Consider the following 16,776-nt stretch of genomic DNA (forward strand, 5'->3'; position numbering starts at 1 on the left):
CCTCAGCTAAAGCTCAGCCTGCAAGAAGAGGACTCAGAAGCACATCCCACTCTCTGGATGCTCCGAGCGGCTCGAGGGAGAAGGTGCTGCTCTCAGGATATGTCCATACCAGCTGCGTCGGCCTTCTCTCATCTTCTCTATAATTAGTGCCACACCAAAATATTGTCAAAGTATTGTCTACTGCAGAGTGGTGTTTGGAAGATATTGGCCTGGCAGCTCTCCCAGCCTGATAAAGGTCTGTAGTTGTGCAATCTCTTGAAAGACTGTTTTCCGGGACTTTGCTGAAGAGGAATTCATTTTAACCTAAATAAAAGGGGTTTTGTTGGGATGAGGAATCAGCTTCGTGATTTTGGGAAGCCTAGGTCAGAACAAGGGAGATGCCCGATATTCAACAGAGCCTTCGCATTTCCATGGCATGGAGAGAGCTTTCGGTCCCTGTTATTGCTGCCCAGCATTCATGTCATAGTGCGCAACAGGGTGGATGTTGTCTTGTAAAACTTAAGATTTAAGGCCGGTTGGCATTCTTCTGTCACATAACACACCGGTGAGTTTTCGCCAATGCACCCAGGCTGTATTCACTCTTGCACCTCATCGATATCACCATTGCCTTGGAGATAGGATCCCAGATACCGAAAAATGTCCACCTTCTTTAGGTTTTCTCCATTGATTTGAAGCAGGGGTGGGCTGCTACCAGTTCAGCCGAACCGGATATTTTACATCTAATTCGCTGAATGGGTAGTTGCAATGACTGGCTAGCTCCACCCACCCCACCCCTCCCCTCCCAGGAATCTCCACACAGCCCATTTTGGATCCTAGGTAAATGCAGGGCCTGCGCAGAGGCTCGGGGAGAGCCAAAAAAGGGCCTCCCAGAGGCACCAGAAGGCCAGAAATGGGGAAAACAGGCCACCTGGAGGATTGAGGAAAGCCTCCGGAGCCCGGGGAGGCCGAAAAACAGGCCACCCAGAAGTTCTGGAAAGGCCAGTTTCTGGCGTCCGGAGGGCCTCTGGAGCCCGGGGAGGCAGTTTTTGCACTCCTGGAGGCTTGAGGAAAGTCTCCAGTGCTCAGGGATAATGAAAATAGCTCCCCCCACCATGGTTCAGGCGGCCAACTAGGCCACACCCACCATGGCCAAGCCCACCCAGCAACCGGACAGAGAACCGGTTGCTAAATTTTTTGAAGCCCACCCCTGATTTGAAGCATTCCAGGGGTGGTAACAATGTTTTATTTTGCATCCACAAAGAATCTGCCGTTACGTGCAGGCTAATAATCCATGTGTTACATTTATGTATGTGTGTATGTGTGTATGTATGTATGTATGTATGTATGTATGTATGTATGTATGTATGTATGTGTCACATTTAGGTCACACAGTTTTCCCCTTCATTTTTTTTTTAAATCAAGGCTTTGGTGTAGAGACTTTAAGGACGGCTTCCCGTGGAAAAATGAAAGAAAGAAAAAAAAGGCAAGCTATAGGGGAAAAAAAAGCTCAATATGATTAGGAAGGAAGAACGCATGCCAGTGAGTACAAAACACAAAAACATTTTATTATTCAAACGCAAATTACAGTCCAGTTGACACCTCTTCATGGCAGGGATAATCTATTTGTCTGTGAGGAAGACAACATGATTGTATAAAAGGACCTCTTTATAAGATAATACTTATAAATCTTCATGGCGTAACTCAAACTGTCCACTTCAAGCACCTGAAAGAAGAGAGAACAGAGTTTTAGCCTAAAAGATGAGGGCGTCTGTCTGTCATTCTGTCAGTCAATACATCATTCAGTCACCTTTTCACGCAACAGGAATGCAACAGATGTACAAAATAACTTTAATTATTCAGAAGGCCTGCTCTGAACACAAAGCAGACCATTTTTCAAAATTTTATAAACATTTCATGTTCTAAATTCTCAAAGCAGCCAGATTTCAAATTTTAAATTCTCTGTACTTCGCTACGCAAAATAATGAAATAAAATGAAGCTGTGGACGGAAGTTCAGGCAAGATTTTTTTTTTCTTAGATTGCAAAAAGCGAAGGAAATGACAGAGGATTATTCCCCATTTCCTAATCCTGAGTGTGAAACAGGAAAAGGAGAAAGTATTACAGGTCGGAATTGATTTGCAAATTGCTGTTGCTTTGGACTTCTCATGAAAATTTTCTCTGCATGCCATCACTCTGCTAAACAATTAATTAATTCCCCTAACACTGTCAAACTATTTACTAAGACTGCATTACTATTCTTCTTCTCATCCTTCCTATTACGTATTTCCTTTTCTACTTGTGACTATAACAGTGGTGGCTACCCTTTTTGGGCTCCCGTGCTGATAATTGCGTACCCGCTTGCTTGTGCGTGCTCACATGCCAGCACCCAAAAGGCAATGGGTGCTGCCCTCCCATGCATGCACATGTGACCCCTCGTGTGTGCCACGCATCTGCGCATGCGATTCCCCGTGCGCCGCACCTTTATGCATGCATACACAATTCCCCCTCACATGCCGTGTATCTTTGCACACGTCTGCACAATTCCCCCTCTGCACATGTGTACGCAATCTCATGTGCAGCACGTCCCTGCATATGCGCGCACATTGCCCGCGCACACACCCCAGATACCCGACAATCAGCTGTTGGGCAGCGGCGCGCACATGTGCAGTGGGGCTCTTCCGGGCAACTTCTCACGTGCTAGGGGAAATGGCTCTGCGTGCCACTTCTGGCACGCGTGGCATAGGTTCGCCAACACGGGACTATAACCGTGTTGCTTGTATCTTTACGATTTATATTGTTTTATTTAGTTTCCTAGTATGATTTGTTTGCTTATTTAGTATCTTATGACTATCACTAAGTGTTGTATCTTATGATTCTTGATGAATGTATTTTTTTTAATGTACTGAGCACATGCATCGAAGACTAATTCCTTGTCAGTCCAATCACATTTGGCCAATAAAGAATTATGTTCTGTCCTGTCCTGTCCTGTCCCGTCCCGTCCCGTACCGTCCCGTCCCGTCCCGTCCCATCCCATCCCAATCCCTATCCCTATCCCTATCCCTATCCCTATCCCTATCCTATCCTATTCTATGTGGTTTATTCATAAACCAAGATTTAAGAACCCCCAGTTTAGTAGGCTTTCTGTGCCAGGCCTTCCCTTGACATGCTTTGGAAATGTTTTGAAGTGCACATTTGCAGCATTTTTTCTTTTAGATCTTTCAGGAGAACAAAGAACTATGAATTTTGACAACAGATACAGTCTGGATTAAAAGAAGCACATTGGGGACAAGGAGAGACCATCTTCCTATCAACTGCTTTCTCCATATCACGCTACTCCACAAGTCAAGCCTAAATACACATTTTAAGTAGTTTCTAGCAGTTGTGCAGCCGCTATGCCGTTTAGAATATGTTTCCCATTATTAACCACGTATTCTTAGTAGGATAAGGATTTTAGGTGCTAAATATACACTTACAACTGTGTGTGGCTTATCTGTTGATGGGCTTATCCACAAATACAGGTAGTCCTCAACTTAACAACCACAATTGACCCCAAAATTTCTATTGCTAAGTGAAACATTTGTTAAATGAGTTTTGCCCCATTTTACGATTTTTCTTGCCACAGTTGTTAAGTGAATCACTGCAGTTGTTGAGCTAGTAACATGAATAGTAAGTGAATCTGGTTTCCCCATTGACCTTGCTTGTCAGAAGGTCACAAAAGGGGATCACATGATCCCGGGATGACCACTGAAAACTGTCATAAGTGTGAGTCAATTGCCAAGTATCTGAATTTTGATCACGTGACCATGGGGATGCTGCAATGGTCATAAGCATGAGAAACAGTCATAAATCCCTTTTTCTGTGCCTTTATAACTTTGAATAGTCACTAATTGTTGTAAGTCAAGGACTATATACAATATTTTTAAAAAAACATGTATCTTCCATATATACTCATATATAAGCCCATCTGCAGTTAAACTGATCCTCAGATTTAAAAAAAATAACCAAAATACCACATAAAATGAATAATCCATGGATTACCCATGGCAGTGGTGGCTAATCTTTTTGGGCTCCTGTGCCGAAAATTGCGCTCCAGCATCCAGAAGGCAATGCTTGCAGCCCCCCCACACCCTCTGCACATGCATGCATAATTCCTCCTGCCGCCCCTTACCTGAACTGCGCATGCGTGCATCTCCCAGCTGATTTTTGGCCTGTTTGAGGCTTTTTACAGCCTCCCAGAGTGTCGAGGGAAGCCTCTGCAGTCTTTGGAGGCTGAAAAATGGGCCCGTTTCATCACTTCCAGTATTTCCAGAAATACAGGAAGTGATGAAACGGGCCTGTTTTTCAGCCTCCAAAGGCTGCAGAGGTTTCCTTCAAGCCTCTAGGAGGTTGAAAAAGGCTTCAAACAGGCTGAAAATCAGCTGGGAGGCGCGCACATTCTGGGGTTCACGTGCACATGCACAAACGCGTGCCATAGGTTCGCCATCATGGACCTATGGCTAAGCCAAATATGAAAATTAAAACATGCAAACATTTTGAGAGTACATGTGTAAGTGGTACATTTTTTACAGCATTTTGGTTAAAAATTCACAGGGTTGGCGCATCTGTGGATGGGCTTATACACTCAATTTACAACAGTTCATTTAGTGACTGTTCAACATTACAACAGCACTGAAAAAACTGACTTAACCATTTTTCACACTTATGACCATTGCAGCAATCCCATGCTCACGTGATCAAAATTCAGATGCTTGGTAACTGACTCACTTATGACTGTCACAGTGTCCTGGGGTCATGTGATCACTTTTGTGACTCCTGACAAGCAAAGTCCTTGGGGAAGCCAGATTCATTTAACAACCCTGTTCCTAACTAAACAGCGACAGTGATTCACTTAACAAATCTGGCAAAAAAAGTCATAAAATTGGGCAAAACTCTCTTAACCAATGTCTCACTTAGCAACAAAAATTTTGGGGTGAATTGTGGTCGTAAGTCAAGGACTACCTGTATGCAAGGATGCACAATAGCAGGATTCCCCCACCCCCACTGTAGAAATCAATAAAAAGTCTTATGTTTGCTTCATTTCAGTTTGTGAAATTATAGCTTGGCTCCGTATTCTATTATTAAGTTTTTGCAGATCAACTTTGATGTACCTCAAAATAAAGAGAAAATAGAACCATCACAATATGTCACAGGTCAAATATTTTTGGGTACGATTGCCGGCAGGTTCCCAAATTGTGTGGGGCTCAGCAACTATGGTTGATAGGAATCAACCATTTTTATTAACAGATCCTGACTGTTTGCCTAGAACAGGCATGTCAAATTCAAGGCCTGCGGGCCGGATCCAGCCTGTGGGATGCTTAAATGTGGCCCATGTGGCCACCCTGGAAATAGCAAAGAACCGGCCCATGGTGCCTCTGGCAGCCAAAATAGGGAGTGGGAGGGTGGGGTAGCGGGGATGCGTGCAGCCCCCGTTTGGCCCATTTTGGCCTGGACAGCCTCTTGCAACACTTTGCTGACCAAAATGGGGCCGGGAGGGCATGTGATTTTGGCCTGGATGGCCTCCTGCAACACTTTTTGGCCGGCAAAGTGTTGCACGAGGCTGTCCAGGCCAAAAATGGACCCCTCTACCCCATTTTAGATGACAAAGTGATGCAGGAGGCATCTATCCCGTCTCCCTCTGCCCCCGGCCAGCCCACAGAGAACTACAATGCTGATTGGGCCTCAAAGAAATCCAGTTTGACACCCCAGCTTAGAAACAATTCCTAATCGCACCAAATGACTAAGTGAAGGCTAGGATGCACTTACCGAGTTTCGTGATGTGTTCCCAAACATTTGACACAGCAGTAGCGGGCGCCACAAGAAACACATGTGTAATTTGACGGGAAGCCACACACCGTGCAGAAATGACGCTGTGGCAAATTGGAAGGGGGCGCACATGCTGTCAGGTAGTTGGGTCCTTCACTTGAGTTGAGGTTCTGCTGGAAGTCGAACAGAGAAAGAAACTTGTTGGTTGGGATCTTACCACCATGGATAGAATTATCTATCCATTATTTTAATGGATATGCCTGATGGCAAAGGAGAAAAGGAAACCTAGGCAGCCCTCATTCAGTGACCATAGTTGGAAGTGGCAACTCAGTCCTTAAGTGAAGTGATCCCTAAGTGAAATCACAACTCTGATTTTGATCAAATTTGAGATTTCCTTTGCTTTACGGACCTGCAAAGGTGGTAAAGGTGAGGATTAGCCTTAAAGTTATTTTTACATCACTGTTTTAATTTTGAAGAGAGCCAGTTTGGTGTAGTGGTTAAGGCATGAGGCTAGAAATCAGGAGGCTGTGAGTTCTAATCCCACTTTAGGCACAAAGTCAGCCTGGTGACCTTGGGCCAATCACTCTCTCTCAGCTCTAGAAAGGAGGGAAGGACACTTTCACAAATTCTTGCCAGGAAAACTGCACATACTTTTCCAGGCAGTCATCATGAATTAAAAAAAAAAAAACATGTGACTTGAAGGCACACATATGTACTTAAATTTGTATGACCACTAAATGAGGACTATCCATACTGAAGCAAACATCATTATAATAAAGAGAATGTTGAGGTATTAAGATTTAAGAGCTGACCAGCAGCAGTGAGTCTGATGCATTATAGGCTGATGAAATTAGAATTAATCAGCATAGCATGGGTTTAAGACTGGGGATGGGTTCTATCCTTTTAAGAGGTGTTTATATAAGGCAGCCATTAGAGAGCATGTTCTCTCTCCTTGTACCCTATATCCAGAGCAGAGTTTCTCCATGTAGAATTAAGAAGGTATTTGCCTACTACGTATATGTCTGTATATAACTGTTGTATATAAACCAATGTTAAATGTCTAAGTCTCTGTGTGCTGTGTTTCGCTCCTGGGTTGTCTCATAATGGTAGACACGCTGCAAACACTCTGACAGAGAAAAATTAAGAATGGAGATTCCCCCAATTTTTTGTTAAGAAAAAGAGAAAGAGAGAGAAAGACCTGTTCTTCCAGCAAAGCCTGGAAATTTTTACGGAACCGCAGCTTGAAATGGTCTCCGCGGGTTTTTTTCTTCTTTTTCCCTGCAAATAAAGAACAAAGAAGAAAAAACACAAATTACAGATGAAGGTAAATGCCTTGTAGACTCAGTAGATTTTGTGGCATTGAACATAACAATAAAGAAAGATTATGAAGGGTGGGATTTTATTAATTTAGGATAGGGTACTCTGCTTTTCTAGGCAAATGTTGAGTTTTGTGAAAGCTGTTACTAAATGGCAGTTATGGGGGGGGCAGTACACACTTCCAATATGCAGAAGAGAAGTGGGGGAAGTGAAAAAATAGTTTCCCTATGAAACTGACGGAGACAAGGATCCCAATGTCGAATCAAATATTAACCCTTTGTTCCCAACAAAGGGATCTGCATGTCCCAAAAACCAAACTGGCAATGCCCAGAGAACTACAAAAACACACACACAAAAAACTCTAATTGTACACATCCAGACATGAAATACATTCTCCCTGCATATGAACCAAGGAGCCTACTTAAAGAGGGATGTTCAGAAAGGGGATTAAAAAAATCAAGAGGTAAAAAGAGATGGGATTTTAATTGTATGTTTGTAGTCACCATCTTGACTTTTTTTTTTACTCCCTTGGGGATACACCTCTACTTTTGTGTGTATATGCAAATGTTTGTGTATATTCTTATATATTGTATTTACAAACACATAGAGATATATGTATGTATGCAAGGTTCACACAAACAAACTAACAGATGACAAGCTCATCTATTGGTCAAGAAAGAAAAGGAAGTCAAATAATAAAGCTAAGGGATAGTGAAATCAAAGGAAAAAGGAAATCAAGGGAAAATCAAAACAAAATGAAATCATATGAGAATGAAATCAAGGAAAGTGAAATGGAAGGAAAGTGAACTCAAAAGAGTATGAAATCAAGAGAAACTTAAACCGAGTGAAAATGAAATAAAAGAAAACTGAAATCAAGGCAAACTGAAATCAAGGGAAAGTAAAATCAAAGGAAAGTGAAATCAGGGGAAAGTGAAATCATGAGAATGAAATCAGGGAAAGTGAAGTTGGGGAAGTGAATTCAAAGGAGAGTAAAATCAAGGGAAAGTTAAACTGAGTGAAAATGAAATCAAAGAAAAGTGAAATCAAGGGAAAGTGAAATGGAAGGAAAGTGAAATTGGGGGATAGTGAACTCAAAACTGAAATCAAGGCAAAGTTAAATTGAGTGAAAATGAAATCAAAGAAAACTTAAATCAAGGGAAAGTAAAATCATATGAGAATTAAATTAGGGAAAGTGAAATCAAAGAAAAGTGAAATCAGGGGAAAGTGAAATCAAGAGAAAGTGAAATCAAAGAAAAGTGAAATCAGGGGAAAGTGAAATCCAAGGAATGGCCAGCAGGAAAGTGAAATCCAAGGAATGGCCAGCAGGAAACTTTACCTGTTTCGGCATCGTCGTCAAACTGAGGCAAGCGCTTCACTAGCTGTGGCATATTGGCATGAGGGTCATCCTGAAAATTGTCATTCTCCAGGGCTTCTAACTGGCGGTTGAGACGGCGAAGGCGGGTGGCCCGATCTAAAATACGCCTTTGGCTGGGGTCCTGGGACCTAGCTGAGAGAGAAGAAAGACGGGGAGAGGCTGAAGCCAAGCCTGATTGAGTCAACCATGTTGCCTTCAATAAGAAACAGCTGGCATCTGCTCATGGGGGCAGCCTTCACAGCTGGCAAAGGACACTTCCAACCTCGTAATTAGCACATGCTCTAATTACCTTAAGCCAAGAGTAAGCAATTCATTTCCCTGAGGGGTCACATGAGAAATAGGAACTGTTGTGGAGGGCCAAACCGTATACTTACTTACATTTGATTTCTAATTTCCGAGTGACCTCATTTTGGGCAGACAGGGGCAGCCAAAGGGCCGGATGTGGTCTCAAGCACTATAAAATGGCCAGATCTGCCTTAAGGCCACATGCATCCCCCTCCAAGCACCTGAGATCATCCTGCCAACATTTGGCAGCAAAATGGCTCAACTGCATCCGTTTGCCTGCTTGTGTCAGCCCTGAAGTGAACCTGGCTGGGGCCATCTTGGAGGCTTCAGGTTGCCACACAGCAGAAGGAGGGGGAAAAATAGTTAGATGGGGTTTTGTAGCCAAAACAATAACATTTTCCCATGGGAACCAAGGACATTCTTATAGGTGGCTGGCCAGAGGAGGGGGAAATAACCAAGCAACCAGCCAGTAACTGGATTGGAGAATGTGACCAGTGACCTGTGGGTGGGTGTGTTTTAATTAGGTGAAAGCCACAGGAATTTTTAGAGTCGGCTTTCACCAGTTGCACCAATATGATGTATCCAAAAAAACTGTTCTCTGAGGAACTTACCTGTTTTGGAGTTCTGATTTCTATGAGTACATTACTTGGAACCCTCACAGTTTGTTTTTCATAATTGGCAGCAAAATTAAGGATGAATACTCCTGTCTCTATCCCAACTCTTAAATTCCTCCCAACCCCACCCTCACTCAAAGACTAATAAACAGCCCAAGATCTGTTGTCCGCTTCTCAACAATATGACATGTTTAACTTTGATTTTGTGTGCTCTGTGAACCCACAGCGACTGCCAACCATAGTTAAGAACATGGAACATCACATCTATTTCTTTAGCTGTATTTCTTAGATGTCTTGAGAATATAGGTCAGTGATGGCTAACCTTTTCATCGTCGTGTGCTGAAAGTAATGCAATGTGCGCATGACCCCACTGCCCCCTGCGCATGCACACCCATCTCCTGTGCACGCCCCACCCCCACACATGTGCAGCAGATATCCAACAATCAGCTGGCTGGCGGGAGGCATGCGTACATGTGCAGGCTAGGCTTGCATGCCGGCAGAAATGGCTCTGCGTGCCACTTCTGGCACGCATGCCATAGGTTCACCATCATGGATATAGGTAGTCCTCGACTTACAGTTCATTTAGTGATGGTTTGAAGTTACAACAGTGCTGAAAAAAGTGACTTTTGACCATTTTTCACACTTAAGCCATTGCAACATCCCCATGATCACATGATCAAAATGCTTGGCAACTGACTCATATTGTTGATGGTTGCAATGTCACAGGGTCATGTGATTGCCTTTTATGCGCTTCTCACAAGCAGAGTCAATGGGGAAGCCAGATTCACTTAATAATTTAATAATTGCAGTGATTCATTCAACAACTGTAGCAAGAAAGGTTATAAAATGGGGCAAAATTCATTTAAGAAACAAACATCTCACTTAAAATGTTTTACAAATGGCACTTTCCACCAGCAAGACTAGCTAAGATGTTTAAAGATATGTTGACTAAGTGCTGGAAATATAACCAGACACCGGGCTCATATTACCATATGTGGTAGACGTTCCCAAAGGCAAAAAAATACTGGACAAAAATACATACTTGGATAGAAAAAATGATAAAAGAACACATAGACTTAAAACCGGTAATATTCCTGTTGGGTATCATACCAGAAGAATATAATAAAGGGAATATGTACTTAATAATATATGTATTAACAGCAGCTAGAATTGCATTTGTGCAACACTGGAAGAGCATAGAGATTCCTACAGAAGAGAATGTAATTAAAAAAATATTAGAATGTGCATAAATGAATAGACTAACACTTAAAATTAAAGATAAGGAAGACACTAAATATTTTTTAATATGGGATTCATTTTATCAATGGTTAAGCAGGAGCAGGAACAGAAGTTAGATTTTTTAAAAATATACAAGAGAATGACTAATTTTGTAAAAACGGCTCACCAAATGGATATGTAAGTACTACTGCCATTATATGGTTATTATTATTGTTATGAGGAGGCACTACTGCTATTATCTACTGCTACTATTTCCACTTCTCTTCTCCCTATATACCAATGCCTGCATCTCAAACGATCCATCTGTTAAAATACTGAAGTTTGCTGATGACAAAACAGTGATTGGTCTCATTCAAGACAATGATGAATCTACATACAGACAGGAGGTTATACAACTTGCCTTGTGGTGTAACCGGAACAATCTGGAACTGAACACACTCAAAACCGTAGAAATAGTGGTAGACTTTAGAAGAAACCCTCCCATACTACCACCTCTTACAATACTAGACAACATAATATCAACAGTAGAGACCTTCAGATTTCTAGGTTCTACTATATCACATGACCTAAAATGGACACCTAACATCAAAAACGTCATCAAAAAAGCACAACAAGAATGTTCTTTCTGCGCCAACTCAGAAAGCTCAAACTGCCCAAGGAGCTGCTGATACAGTTCTACAGAGGAATTATTGAGTCTATCATCTGCACCTCTATAACAGTCTGGTTTGGTTCTGCAACCCAACAGGACAGACACAGACTTCAGAGGATAATTAGGACTGCAGAAAAAACCATTACTACCCACCTGCCTTCAATCAAGGACCTGTATAATCCACGAGTCAAAAAGAGGGCTGTGAAAATATTTATAGACCCCTCACATCCCGGACATAAACTGTTTCAACTCCTTTCCTCAAAATGACGCTATAGAGCACTGCACACAGAACAACTAGACACAAGAACACTTTTTTCCCAAAAGCCATCACTCTGCTAAACAAATAATTCCCTCAACACTGTTCATTCAACTATTTACAAAGTGTGCACTACTATTACTGTTAATCTTCTCATCACTCCTTATCACCCATCCCCTCCCACTTGTGATTGTAGGACTATAACTTTGTGGCTTGTATCCTTATGATTTATATTGACTGTTTCCTAATATGATTTGATTGTTGATTGTACCCTATGACTATCATTAAGTGTTGTACGTTATGATTCTTGATTCTTAACAAATGTTTCTTTTCTTTATGTATACTGAGAGTATTTACACCAAGACAAATTCCTTGTGTGTCCAATCACACGGCCAATAAAGAATTGTATTGTATTGTATTGTATTGTATTGTATTGTATTGTATTGTATTGTATTGTATTGTATTGATTGTATTGTATTGTATTGTATTGTATTGTATTGTATTCTATTCTATTCTATTCTATTCTATTCTATTATTCTATTCTATTCTATTCTATTCTATTCTACTGCTATTATATGATTAATACTAATACTTTGAACACTATTGTTATCATGATGATTATTGCACAAATTAATTATACCGAGACAACGCACTGTTTATATAGACACTGAAAATTTTGCTCTTTCTATATTTAATAAAAAACATTTTAAAAAGGTCTCACTTAGCAACAGAAATTTTGGGTTCAATTGTGGTCCTAAGTTGAGGGCTACCTACATGCCTTCTATTTCTTTGGGTGGTCCATGTATTTCTTAGTTGTCAAGAGAATATAGTTTCTATTATTTGAATGGCCCAATTTATAATTCCTTAACCAATACAATCATGCCTTCTGCATCCTTTGTATATTATCTATAAATATGGCTGACTCATTCTTTTATGTGAATATAAAACAAGCCATGAGGAATAGTCTCCAATGTGTGAATTCATTGATGTCAAGCCTTTAGTGCTCTCTGAACTTGCTTGTTTTTTTCGTTTTTTGTTTGCAGACTTTTCACTACCCAAACTAGGTAACATCATCAGTGCTAGTTTGAGTAATGAAACATCTTCAAAAGTCATAATGACTCTTCTTGGGGGGGTGAAACAACTGAGCTCGGTGAGCAACAAAGACCCCTCATTTCAACCCTGAGCTACAAATATTCTCCTTTAATTCCATGATGCTCCCTTATAGCTACATAAACCTAACTTATGGGTATGTTGTCCAAATGCCCCCTCCTGTGACAGGACAAGAGCATCTAAAAGTGATTTTCAGGTTTAGGAGCAGATAGCTACTGTGCTGCATGAAAGATATATTATTTTCCTTTGCAAAAAAATAAAAAAATAAAAATTGTCCCAGTCACTCTTTGCATCTACCAACAAGCCCCTTTTTTTCTCCAAGCCCCATTCCAAAATACCTGAAATTTTCTTTTCCACCATTCTGCCAGCCAGGTAAGCCCCCCAGTGGAGCTTCTCTGATATTTCTGGTATAAATTTGCTTGTTTGTCTCCACGTCGACTTTCCAAGCTGCAAAAACCTTTGCACCGCAAGAAGTGACGAGGTACTGAGCAAATCTGATCAGGCTTTAGCGTTTTTAGTGCGAAGTTATTTATTTATTACACATCTAAGGTCGCTCCATCCAATCGTCATCTGCAAATGATCGCCATGTTACTAGAGGCATATGGGCTTCCGCCTCTGCTGCCAGGACACGCCCACTAGGACACGTCACGCAGTCTGTCCTCGATGAGAATGTTTGGCTTTAGCAGAGGCGGGATTGGGCTCCCCTGGGTCCTACGCTCCGCCGAGTTCGAAATAAATTACAGGGAGTCCATATCAAATCAAATCAAAGCGATTTGATTTGGTGGTCCTCGACGTACGACCACAACGGAGCCCAACATGGCTGTTGTTAAGTGAGATATTTGTTAAGCGAGTTTTGCCCCTGTTTTACAGCCTTTCTTACCACTGTTGTTAAGTGAATCACTGCAGGGGATAAATTAGTAATCCGGTTGTTAAACAAATCTGGCTTCCCCATTGGCTTTGCTTGATCAGAAGATTGCAAAAGGGGATCGCGTGACCCTGGGACCCAGCAAAGATAATAAATATGAACCCAATTGCCCAACATCTGCATTTTGATCAAATGATCATGAGGCTGCTTTAAAGGTTGTTAACTATGAAAAACGGTCATAAGTCACTTTTTTCAGTGTTGTGGTAACTTTGAATGGTCACTAAATGAATTGTTATAAGTCAAGGACTACCTGTATTTAGGCCAGGGATCTCCAAACTCAGACGACTTGAAGAGTTGTGGACCTCAGCTTTCGGAATGTTTCCACCAATATGGCTAGCTGAGGAATTCTGGGAGTTGAAGTCCACAGAGTTGCTGAGTTTGGAGATCCCTGATTTAGGAGAAAAGCAGGGAGCAAAATTCTATTTAAGCTGGTGTTCCTCAGACTTGGCCACTTTCAGAAAGGTGGACTTCAACATGTTTGGCATGCTAGATGGGAAATTCTGAAAGTTGAAGTTCAGCCATCTTAAAGTTTCCAAAGTTGAGAAATACTTGTTTAAAAAGCTTCCCATTCAGCCCCTGAAATTGCTCCCAGTATTTAGAATTGTGGTGATAATACAAATTCTATAGTTACCATTCTTCCAACAAGGGCAGAGTGCAATACACATAAACATGGACACCAGTCATGCAGAACAGTGGAAGAAAAAAAGTGGAAGGGGATTATCCCCATGAAAGATAATTCTGAATTTAGGAGATTATTTTACTTACATGAATGCCAAGTTGGATATTACTACATATCATCATATTACTGATTACTATTATCATTATTATGCATTCTGCATCTAATGGATGGAAACTAATCAAAGAGAGAAATAACCTAGAACTAAGGAGGAATTTCCTGATGGTTAGAACAATTAACCAGTGGAACAACTTGCCTCCAGAAGTTGTAAGGGCTCCCATACTGGAAGTTTTTAAGAAGAGATTGGATAACCATTTGTCTGAAATGGTACAGGGTTTCCGGCCTAAGCAGGGGGTTGGACTAGAAGACCTCCAAGGTCCTTCCCAACTCTGTTATTCTATTCTATTCTATTCTATTCTATTCTATTCTATTCTATTCTATTCTATTCTATTCTATTCTATTCTACTCTACTCTACTCTACTCTACTCTACTCTACTCTACTCTACTCTACTCTATTCTATTCCGTTTCATTCCGTTCCATTCCATTCTCTCTTCTTCTAATTTTTTGCTCGGACAACAGGCTTTCAGTTTTTATTTCATTTTTTAAAAAACATGTCTTTTCCTCCTAGGTCAAATTCCTAAGACCACAAAGTTACTGCAATATATTTACCAACTCATCGGTCGACTGCAGTAAAAAAAAAAAAAGGTAATTAATTGTTTTGCAAGCAACGAGATGCTGGTCACCAAATCATTTCCTGCAAACCCTTATCTCATCCCTTCCCCAAATCACAGTAAATGTTTGGATTTTCGGCCAGGGACAGATAACCCTTGAGCAGAGGTCTCCAAACTTGGCAACTTTGAGACTTGTGGACTTGAAGTCCACAAGTCTCAAAGTTGTCAAGTTTGGAGAACCCTGCCCTAGAGATTGATGGGGCTTCATGTCAAAGAAACGATTCGAGAATTGCAGCCTCACACATTCCTAATGTTTATGAGCAGAGAACACAAGAGCAGAGTTGAGTAACATCTCTCATTTGAACCCTCAATCTTTTCATTTTTTCTCCTTTTTGTTCTGCGCAACCAGCAAGATCACACGTATGTGTGTATGTGTGTGTCCAAATAACCAGCCTTTTTTATTTTTTTCCCCTTGCGGGTAAAGGATCAAATCAGCATTTGCACTGAGTTTTTAGTCTCCCTTCATCTTTGGCATTAAAGAATGTGGCGCAGTGGTTAGATGGCAGTACTGCAGGCTACTTCTGCTGCCTGCTGCCTGCAGTTCAACAGTTCAAGTCTCACCAGGCTCAAGGTTGACTTAGCCTTCCATCCTTCTGAGGAGGGTAAAATGAGGACCGATTGTTGGGGGCAAGAGACTGACTCTGTAAACCGCTTAGAGAGGGCTGTAAAGGACTGTAAAGCGGCATATGTCTAGAGCTTTTGCTATATTAATAACCCAGTTCTGGACTGGGTCTAAGCATCTCCTGCGGCTTTGCTCCGCATTTGGAAGGCTGCCCACTGGGTGGTCGAATGCATCAAGAAAGACACCAACGCAGGTTCTATCTTGGATGAGCTGCCCCGATCACAAGTTCGGGAAGCTCTTTTATTAAAAAAACACACAGTGATACGTCACAAGCAGTGAATTCTATCCAATCATTAAGTTACATGAGAAGGAATATTAGTGCACACATAGTAACATCCAATCAGTTACATGGTCAGTGTGAAAGGTACAAGGTAACAAATCAGCACCTGCATTACAGTTATTCGCCCATGATGACGTGTTTGTTGATTGATGATCTCTGTTCCTGGTACGCTTTCAGCCTACGTGAGTCTCTCTCTCTCTCTCTCTCTCTCTCTCTCTCTCTCATGTTTGAGGCATGGGTTTAATGAACGGAGACCAGACTGTAACCGTGAACTTCAGCTCTTTATTCACCAGCATAACAGAGACCAAAACCCCCGGCTAGCAGTCACTCTTTTATAGAGTAAGCTGCTATCCGGATAACCAATGGATAGTGTTATGAATCTTGGCGCGGCCCGCCAACAGCCAGTCAGATTGCTCGGAATGAACCAATCATAACTTTCCATTATATGGGCCAATAGGACGTGCAGGATTACGATCCTGCTAGGCAAATGAACCTTTATTAATTACATTTCTTTCGTTCACAACACCCCTCCCCACTGGGTTTCGTTTGACGGCCGTGGTGACGTAATCACGCAGGTATGCAGGTCGTTTTACCTGTCTATTCGATTTTCGCTGTTCCAACGCGAGCACTCGGTTTAGTGGCCGTCTGTCCTCGATTACGACATCGTCTATGCAGTCTTCGTCCCCCTCGGTATTCCCTCCCCCCTGAGTTTGGAAGTCCGGAGGGTCGCGAATATTTGATTGTAAACGAGATCGGAGTTGGTCTATGTGGCGTTTCCATATCTTGCCGTCTGTCGTCTTAAGGCGGTAAGATCTAGGGCCAGTGAGGTAGACTACGGTGGCTGGGACCCACAGCGGTTCGCCGGAAAGGTTTTTTGTGTAGACCAAGTCACCTACCTTGAATTGGCGATACGAGTG

General features: G+C 41.8%; 1 protein-coding gene across 2 annotated transcripts; it reads right to left on the bottom strand.

The window, feature by feature from the left end:
• Positions 1-1,523: 1,523 nt before the first annotated feature.
• ZNHIT1 (zinc finger HIT-type containing 1) lies at positions 1,524-13,271 on the bottom strand. 2 transcript variants are annotated; one of them, XM_026683940.2, is made up of 5 exons: positions 12,963-13,271; positions 8,433-8,603; positions 6,978-7,057; positions 5,780-5,952; positions 1,524-1,702 (listed from the first exon to the last, which is right to left on the bottom strand). In XM_026683940.2, exons 1-5 carry the CDS (start codon positions 12,982-12,984, stop codon positions 1,681-1,683), a joined length of 468 nt encoding a protein of 155 aa, XP_026539725.1. In that variant the 5' UTR covers positions 12,985-13,271; the 3' UTR covers positions 1,524-1,680. The 2 variants fall into 2 exon arrangements, with proteins under 2 accessions (XP_026539725.1, XP_026539726.1); XM_026683941.2 differs by having other exon boundaries at positions 5,780-5,949; positions 12,963-13,241.
• Between the last annotated feature and the right edge of the window lie 3,505 nt (positions 13,272-16,776).

The sequence above is a fragment of the Notechis scutatus genome, chromosome Z (genome assembly GCF_049901735.1).
Source record: "Notechis scutatus isolate UNSWTSFEM ecotype Mainland chromosome Z, rNotScu1.2, whole genome shotgun sequence".
Taxonomy (NCBI): Eukaryota; Metazoa; Chordata; class Lepidosauria; order Squamata; family Elapidae; genus Notechis; species Notechis scutatus.

Excerpts from the sequence above, each read along its gene's own strand:
- ZNHIT1 (XM_026683940.2), bottom strand. The coding sequence starts at position 12,984 with ATGGTGGAAAAGAAAATTTCAG. Across the intron at positions 5,953-6,977 it reads AGGCTTTGCTGGAAGAACAG|CAGAACCTCAACTCAAGTGA; the intron begins GTCTTTCTCTCT and ends TTCGACTTCCAG. Across the intron at positions 1,703-5,779 it reads GGAACACATCACGAAACTCG|GTGCTTGAAGTGGACAGTTT; the intron begins GTAAGTGCATCC and ends CTCTTCTTTCAG.